We start from the raw sequence: 9,346 nt of genomic DNA on the forward strand, positions 1-9,346 counted from the left end.
GTGAGAGGACTCATTTTCGTGGCGCGACGCTGAACTAATTCTACTCAATTAATTCGTCTCTACCGCAGTCAGTATAAAACTTTGCACCTTTGCACTGTAACCTCCGGAAATTTCCCCAACGGTCTGATATTTCACCGTAAACCACTCAGTAATCCTTATAAATACAGTAAAGTTCATCACATCAGTCACATACAGCTCTGTAACTTTTACTGTTGTTGTTTGGCTGACGTAAAGGGATATGGAAGTGACCAGATTGTTGGGGCTTTTCATTCTGCTGCTGTGTGTAGTGCAACTGTCATGGGCATGTGGGGATGGTCGTTCACCAGGAAGGTGCAAAAGATTTTGGAGGTGCATCAGACAAGGGACATCTTCATCTGTTCCAGATGCGCGATTTTTTGATAATGGTACATCAATTGGACCAATGGGAATAAGGAGAGCTCAATATGATGATGCTGTGGCCTTCAATTCCAACCTGCAATCAGGCCAATATCGAGGATTTGGTTACCGAAGGTGCTTTGGAAAAGGAAGCTACAAATATAGCAGGGCTGTTGGGAACAGCTACTTGCAGAGGTACTGCACTGTTGCTAATGTGGGTCGTGAACCAACTTTCTCTGACTGTGCTCGAATCCACATGGGCGGACCAAATGGACATAACATGGAGTCTACTAGAGTATTTGGAGAACAAGTACAAACTTGTGCCAGACAACGTTAACAACTTCATATGGCTAACAGAAATGACTGATAACAATTTATGTTATTGTAGTGTATGTAAATCAATGTGATATACAATCATTAAAACAGCATTGTATTATTAAAATGCTTTGATTATCAGCACACCGTCTAACAAGATGTACACTTATGCACACTGGTAGCCATATCTTAAAATGCAGCCTTTACCTGTATAGTTCATAGTAATGCATGCATGGATACAGCAATTTCATACTCCTTACTAGTAATGTTTGGAGAGCAGAAGGGCAACTGCTCAAGATTATCTTTCTCTGTACAACTGTATTTACTGTATACAGGAGATATGCTAGCTATATACTTATTTGTTTACAGGCATGTATGTATGTGCACCACTGTAGCACCAGTTGGTGACGGGTAAATATGTGTAATGTAGATAACCATGTATTGAACACAATTACAAGATCACAAGTAATTTGGTACTTTACATATACACACATTGCATGATTTTAATAGCAGTAGTATACAAATAAATCCCTACATACATAAATGGCAACATGAAGCAGCTTGTTGAAAACTGAATGGCTCACACTCTTTATAAATGTCATTAGTTTTGTTACTGTCCTGGCAGCATGAAATGGCCTAAGCACTAAGCCACTTCATTTTGTAACAAGATCAACAGAGAAGCCTGAGCAGTGAACCACAATAATGTTGCATATATGCATGCAACATTATATGCATGCAACATTAAGAAGTAACTCTGCCACCACAACCTTTCCTACTTTCATTGACCAATGCTGGCAGCAATATTCTAATAGAGCAGTCAGTTACACTAATAGAACTGTCACACTGTTAAAAAATGGTAAGTGGCTTCTTACTTTACCAGTGAAAATAGTTTACACTGAATAGCAGCTCAGAGCTTCTATAATTAGACAATTTTCTTAACGGCATGCTCCAGAATGGCATCCCTGTCTATTGCGTGTTTCAATCCTGCCATGCAAAGTTGGCCTTCTTTTTGGCCTGATCTTAATTGCAATGGATCATGACCTGTATATGCACATACTGTGCAAGCCCCCACAATAGTACAGTGCCATGTTCCATATATTGTTTAAGGCATAAACACACTTACTTCATCATACCAGGCCTAGGGATCATTGTACCTCCTGGAGTGCTCACCTGTAGGTTTTCATGCATGCTATTTTATTTGTTGAGCTTACTGCTGATACTGTCTGGCCTCAAACCATGCATCAACTATTTGACACCTATAGTAACCGTGCACTTGAGAGTCACAATTATCAGTCTTGCCTGTTGAAGGTATTATTCAGAGAGTAGCTATACCTGATTGTGTGTTGTTGAGGTGATACACTGTTATCACATTGTATACACCCAAAGTTTGTTATTTAGAAATGATGCAGAATTATATATTGTTTGTCAGAAAATGTCTACCATGTACTTTCATACGAGTGCTCTATATAGGAATGGCAAAGTGAACCTATAGCCAAAACAGTTTCAAAATGGATGTAGGGATGCGGCGATTATGCCAGCATAATTTCGGGAATAATAGGTATGAATGGGAATCAGGCATTATGCTAACATTTTGAGGTGATTATAAAGCTTTAATAGTATAGGAAAATCTGCAGATTGCACAATTCCCTTTTAAAAAGATCGAGATACTCTAATAGAGCAGTCAGAAACTCTAATAGAACAGTTACTGAATATTATTTACTCTAATAAAGCAGTCACATTGAATGAGATACTCTAATACAGCAACCAGCTAAAGAATTCCAGACTATCTGAAGCTTAAACATCAATGAAACTGGTCTGATACGGCAATAAACTGCACATATTAGCCAATTATGGTGGCTTAATTTTGGGAATAATGGGCAATTCTCAAAAGCATAATAGGTGATTTTTTGAACACTGCTCACAAGCATTATGATTTTTGGAGCACAATAGCCTCATGCCTAAATGGATGTTACATTGCAATTCATGCATATAAATGGTTGTGGACATAGAGAATGACATAAGAAGGAAGGCTATATGCAGTTATCTAAATCAGTTATCACTGATGTGATATAGCTGAAAATGAAGTCCACTGATGCTAAGGCATGCATCTGTTTGTCTTTGTGCATTTTCTATCTGCAACTCTGTTGTATGGTGCTCTAGATCATGTATATAAGTCACAGACTTACTGCCTGCTGCCAAAAGCAGCCTAATAATCTATATTTTACAATCCTAGGAAGGTGAATCGAGTAATGTGCAAATACAGTGGAACCTCTCTATTTGAGTAGTCTGATGCACACTGCTGTCCATATATCTTAGAAGCATCTGTAACTAAGAAATGCATGCTATTGTGCTAAAGTATAGAGGGTTATAATTATCACCTAGCAACTGAGTCGTAATTATCAGTAGCAGCCGAATCCACAACTATAAAGCAACTCTTAGGCTCTAACCCAGACTTCATTATTAATAATAGTACTGAAGAAATGAAATTATTATAACTCTTGATAACATATATATATATATACATGTAACAAATGATAAGCCTTGCACTTTCCAGCAAAGAGCAGGAAAATCCCATGTCTACATTGTAGTTGAGATCTTAATTTACCCTCTAAGAAGCCCATGTAGCTAAGACTTGAAAGATGGGTTGGTTAAGACTCCGGTACAGAACCCAACAAAGGGTTTGGAAATATTTGGTATTCTAATAGAACAGTCAAATCAAATACTCCTAATAGATCAGTCACTGCATTAGGACATGTTTGGTAAAATTTCTACTGCACACACACACACACACACACACACACACACACACACACACACACACACACACACACACACACACACACACACACACACACACACACACACACTCACACTCACACACACACAACACACACACAACACACACACACACAGAAACACGTAGATGTTGGAGCCTATGTAAGCATTTAGCTATGCACGCACACACACACACACACACACATGCACGCACACACAGAAAGCAAAGATATTCTGACACAGTCACACCTACCCAGTGAGCCAGCACTGGGATCTGTGAATGCTAGTAACATTAAAGAGGTGAGCATGTGTAGCTATCCATGGCCAATAGTAGTGTTAGGGCAAGGCCATACATATCAGACATAGGTATGTAGGTAATAGGCCAAACTCCAGGTGATGTTGACACTTTAATTCAGCAATCCCTTAGTCTTCAAGGCTACACTTGTCATTAATTTTGTATTTAGGTCTTGTGTTAGTACAACAAAGATGATGTTTTGGAGCCATATATATATTTCTGGATAATTCACTCACATTTACATACAGCACTATACAGGCAAATTGTTTTGATGGAGTAGTTTTGCATGCTTGAAAGAATTGCTGTGGTTGACCTGTGTACTTCACAGGCACCATTCAATGTAATGATCACATGATGAGGAAGAATGTGAATCACATGACATGTTTCTGATGCAGGGGCGGATCCAGGAGCTGGCAAGGGGAGGGGCACAAACAGGCTAAGTTGTAGGTGGTTGGGGAGAGCCAGATTTTCTTGTTAGTGGCTGCATTTTTGAAGCAGCAAATAATCACCTCTTAGTAGTATCTCACTGTTTATTTTTGCTATTTTGGCCCTTGCAGATGGTTGTGAAGTCTTAAAGCTGTTTTAACAGCAACACAATAATTATTTTTAGAGGCGCTTAGTCCGCACGAAGGTGCTGCGTGGCTGTTTCACAGCTAGTTTGACTTTAGTTTCAGGCGAATTTGTAATAAATGCTAGTAAAATGTGTATATTTTCATGAGTTTTATGGCTTGACACAAAGTTCAGTAATTTAATTTTTAATCAGAAGTATTGCTGGCTACTCCACAAGGTGAAGGGGGGGGGGGGGGGCATTTGCCCCAAATGCCCCATCCTGGATCCGCCATTGTGATGCATTATAGGAAATATACTACAGTGAAGATTGAACCAAATATGATTGTGAAAAGGTACATGAGAGCTATTCATGTATGCATTTGCAATAACTATCACAGCTGTGTACTCTGGCATCATGAATTGCAACTCTGTCTAATGGGATTAACTGTGTGAACTTTGACACGGCATCTTTAAACCCACACTGAAAAAGTTCTTGACCACAATAAATGTATTGACAGATGTGTACCAGTTAGCAACTGCTGGCATGATCAAAATAAACACATACGTATATGGCTCCAGTTTTGCTTATATTGTTAACATTGCAGTCTTACAAACACACAATATAGCTAGCTAAACAAAATTTACATAACAAACCTTCTTATGCCTTAGGGACATAATAACCTTATTCAATTAGCTAATCTGCATACAACACTTAAACACAACATTAATGCTTCTTAAAATGAAGGGTAGCTATAGCTACATAATACATTCACTGGTTTTGTTGCTGCTAAAGTACATCATAAATTAGTATAATACCATTGGAAAAAAAGCTTAACATTTATACATAGGTATAAGAACTCATAAGTGATGCTCATGCATATTCTGCGTACTGCGTTATGGAGCTACAAAACATCCACTTATGCTATGTCTATATAAAGCAAGATTTCCAAATGTTTGAAAGTGAAAGTGAATGTGTCAGAAGCATATTATACATAATATACTAACTATAGTTACATACAAGCTCTATATAATGGACACTGTGAAACCCAGCCAGCTGATTTTGATTTAAAAATTGCACTGCAAGGAGGTTGTCGTCTGTTTTCAGAAGTATAAAATTGGTAGAGGTCATAAGAGTAGCTCCACTGCAGCCTATATGATATACCTTAGCTTTATGGAAATTTGTGACAACATATGCTTTGGTAATATTATACTGACCTATTATCCTTTGATACTCACTAATTGTATTATGATTACAGGTGATACAAGTGTTCATGTAAGACAAAGTTCATAGTTTATAGCTGCAGCTGTCCATGGAATGGCTATATATATTATGATGGGCGTGCAATGAACAAACAGCCTGACTCTTTGCCTAGACAATACACATTAGCAGTAATCACCATGCAGTACTAGTAACTCTCAGTATCTATAATGCATCAGTGTAGTGCTGGAGACACCTAGATCATAATGACTCATTTACTGTATACAGGTAGTTTATATAATTAATGGATGGATATGGCCATATGAATACAAATGTAGCCTGGTATAATTCGATAACTGTTATATACTATATGAGTTTAAAGTTTAGAACGCAAATTTTTCCTTCACACTTCGCTCAATGGCGCTTAACTTTGTTAGACACTAGCTACTTAACGGATTACCTACCATTGTGTGGAGCTACTTTTCTTATCAGGTCTTTAGTTAACACGTTAGTTCTACCGATATCACACAAAGATTTGAAATAATATTGCCATGTATCACCAGGCGGAGGTGAGTACAAATAATCAGCTTCCAGTCTTCCACACAAATGCAAAATTCAATAGCTGTATCTTGAAAAAACGGTGTTGGAGTAGTTCTATGGAGGCTTATAGCAATCTTGTTAAATGCTGTGATGATCTGTAAAAACCTACAGCAGTAAGACATTGTTGTCAATGACAATGAGTGCATGGGCAGCTGCACAAAGTTGGGTGGTTCTATGTGTAACTTTTCCTTACATTACATCATTATGATATCATTGTAATATGGCAATTAGTATTTAGTGGTAATAGTGATAATATAGGTAGTAGTGATAATATAGGTAATACTGGTAATATAGGTAATAGTGGTAATGCAGGTAATAGTGGTAATGTAGGTAATAGTGGTAATGCAGGTAATAGTGGTAATGCAGGTAATAGTGGTAATGTAGGTAATATAGGTAACAGTGGTAATGCAGGTAATAGTGGTAATGTAGGTACTACTGGTAATATAGGTAATAGTGGTAATATGGGTAATAGTGGTAATGTAGGTAATACTGGTAATATAGGTAATAGTGGTAATATGGGTAACAGTGGTAATGTAGATAATAATGGTAATATGGGTAGTGGTGGTAATGTAGGTAATAGTGGTAATATGGGTAATAGCGGAAATATGGGTAATACTGGTAATGTAGGTAATAGTGGTAATGTAGGTAATAGTGGTAATATGGGTAGTGGTGGTAATGTAGGTAATAGAGGTGATATAGGTAATAGTGGTAATATGGGTAATAGCAGAAATATGGGTAATAGTGGTAATGTAGGTAATAGTGGTAATATGGGTAACAGTGGTAATGTAGGTAATAGTGGTAATATGGGTAATAGTGGTAATATAGGTAATAGTGGTAATATGGGTAATAGTGGTAATGTAGGTAATAGTGGTAATATGGGTAACAGTGGTAATGTAGGTAATAGTGGTAATATGGGTAATAGTGTTGATGTGGGTAATAGTGGTAATGTAGGTAATGTAGGTAATAGTAGTAATACGAGTAATAGTGGTAATGTAGGTAATAGTGGTAATACGGGTAATAGTGTTGATGTGGGTAATAGTGGTAATGTAGGTAATAGTGGTAATATGGGTAATAGTGGTAATGTAGGTAATAGTGGTAATGTAGGTAATAGTGGTAATATGGGTAGTGGTGGTAATGTAGGTAACAGAGGTAATATGGGTAATAGAGGTAATATGGGTAATAGTGGTAATATAGGTAATTGTGGTAATGTTAGTAATAGTGGTAATACGGGTAACAGTGGTAATCAATGTGGGTAACAGTGGTAATGTGGGTAACAGTGGTAATGTGGGTAATAGTGGTAATGTAGGTAATAGTGGTAATATGGGTAATAGTGGTAATGTAGGTAATACTGGTAATATAGGTAAATAGTGTTGATGTGGGTAATAGTGGTAATGTAGGTAATAGTGGTAATATGGGTAATAGTGTTGATGTGGGTAATAGTGGTAATGTAGGTAATATGGGTAATAGTGTTGATGTGGGTAATAGTGGTAATGTACATGTAGGTAATAGTAGTAATATAGGTAATAGTGGTAATATGGGTAATAGTGTTGATGTGGGTAATAGTGGTAATGTAGGTAATAGTGGTAATACGGGTAATAGTGTTGATGTGGGTAATAGTGGTAATGTAGGTAATAGTGGTAATACGGGTAATAGTGGTAATGTAGGTAATACTGGTAATATAGGTAATAGTGGTAATATGGGTAATAGTGGTAATGTAGGTAATAGTGGTAATATGGGTAATAGTGTTGATGTGGGTAATAGTGGTAATGTAGGTAATAGTGGTAATATGGGTAATATTGGTAATGTAGGTAATAGTGGTAATGTAGGTAATAGTGGTAATACGGGTAATAGTGTTGATGCGGGTAATAGTGGTAATGTAGGTAATAGTGGTAATACGGGTAATAGTGGTAATGTAGGTAATACTGGTAATATAGGTAATAGTGGTAATATGGGTAATAGTGGTAATGTAGGTAATAGTGGTAATATGGGTAATAGTGTTGATGTGGGTAATAGTGGTAATGTAGGTAATAGTGGTAATATTGGTAATGTAGGTAATAGTGGTAATGTAGGTAATAGTGGTAATATGGGTAGTGGTGGTAATGTAGGTAACAGAGGTAATAGAGGTAATATGGGTAATTGTGGTAATGTAGGTAACAGTAGTAATATGGGTAATAGTGGTAATATGGGCATAGTGGTAATGTAGGTAATAGTGGTAATGTAGGTAATAGTGGTAATATGGGTAATAGTGTTGATGTGGGTAATAGTGGTAATATTGGTAATGTAGGTAATAGTGGTAATGTAGGTAATAGTGGTAATATGGGTAGTGGTGGTAATGTAGGTAACAGAGGTAATATGGGTAATAGAGGTAATATGGGTAATAGAGGTAATATGGGTAATTGTGGTAATGTAGGTAACAGTAGTAATATGGGTAATAGTGGTAATATGGGCATAGTGGTAATGTAGGTAATATGGGTAGTAGTGGTAATATGGGTAGTGGTGGTAATGTAGGTAATAGAGGTAATAGTGGTAATATGTGTGATAGTGGTAATATGGGTAAGTAGTTGTAATGTTGGTAGCTAATAGTGGAAATGTAGGTAGTGGTAATATGGGTAATGTAGGTAATAGTGGTAATATATAAATGTAGGTGATAGTGATAATATAGGTAGGGAACAGTGATAATGTCAGTAATAGTGGTAATATAGGTCATTACATACCAAATCAATGTCTGGACCCATTTCAATTTTCATGAAATTTGGCACAAAAATGAACCCTATCAAGAAACGTTCTCACACCAAAGTTTTGCTCATTTCATTGGTCTCCCTTGAAGTTATGACCACTCAAAGTTTCTGTTGAAAATTTTATTTTACTTAATGCCTTTAGTAAAATGACCATAACTTTGCTTTTGACATAGACACTAGATTTTTGAAATGTTTATTAAATTCTCTTTCAGGTGATAATATATAATGTTTTATAATTGCTCAAAGGAAAAGGTCAAACTACAAAAATGTAGCTTTTTCTTGGATCTTAATCATATTCATTAATTAATTTTATTTTTGGTTTACATGTTGCTCTAATACCAAGAGTTTATAATGGTGTACCCTAACACATTATAAACTCTTGCTAATACCCATCATTCATCACTTTAAAGTTGGGACCAATAGTAGATATTGAGTTATAAGAGTTAATGTGTAGCTTTGTAATCACTGCTGTTTGTATGGTTCAAGTATGCAAAGATGCAA

At 36.6% G+C, this 9,346-nt stretch overlaps 2 protein-coding genes across 2 annotated transcripts; both read left to right on the forward strand.

Annotated features, from left to right (window-relative positions):
- Window positions 1-238: 238 nt before the first annotated feature.
- On the forward strand, window positions 239-712 carry LOC136239264 (uncharacterized). Its single transcript, XM_066029995.1, has one exon. It carries the CDS (start codon window positions 239-241, stop codon window positions 710-712), a length of 474 nt encoding a protein of 157 aa, XP_065886067.1.
- Window positions 713-6,243: 5,531 nt separating this feature from the next.
- LOC136239265 (uncharacterized PE-PGRS family protein PE_PGRS20-like) lies at window positions 6,244-8,783 on the forward strand. The gene is made up of 12 exons (XM_066029996.1): window positions 6,244-6,268; window positions 6,339-6,473; window positions 6,537-6,734; window positions 7,005-7,058; window positions 7,104-7,193; window positions 7,248-7,301; window positions 7,345-7,409; window positions 7,468-7,558; window positions 7,610-7,771; window positions 7,916-8,023; window positions 8,159-8,221; window positions 8,752-8,783. Exons 1-12 carry the CDS (start codon window positions 6,244-6,246, stop codon window positions 8,781-8,783), a joined length of 1,077 nt encoding a protein of 358 aa, XP_065886068.1.
- Window positions 8,784-9,346: the final 563 nt, after the last annotated feature.

Source organism: Dysidea avara, chromosome 11 (genome assembly GCF_963678975.1).
Source record: "Dysidea avara chromosome 11, odDysAvar1.4, whole genome shotgun sequence".
NCBI classification, from domain to species: domain Eukaryota; kingdom Metazoa; phylum Porifera; class Demospongiae; order Dictyoceratida; family Dysideidae; genus Dysidea; species Dysidea avara.

Excerpts from the sequence above, each read along its gene's own strand:
- LOC136239264 (XM_066029995.1), top strand. The coding sequence starts at position 239 with ATGGAAGTGACCAGATTGTTGGGGCTTTTCATTCTGCTGCTGTGTGTA.
- LOC136239265 (XM_066029996.1), top strand. The coding sequence starts at position 6,244 with ATGAGTGCATGGGCAGCTGCACAAA. Across the intron at positions 6,735-7,004 it reads GGGTAATACTGGTAATGTAG|GTAATAGTGGTAATATGGGT; the intron begins GTAATAGTGGTA and ends GTGGTAATGTAG. Across the intron at positions 7,410-7,467 it reads ATGTGGGTAATAGTGGTAAT|GTAAATAGTGTTGATGTGGG; the intron begins GTAGGTAATAGT and ends CTGGTAATATAG.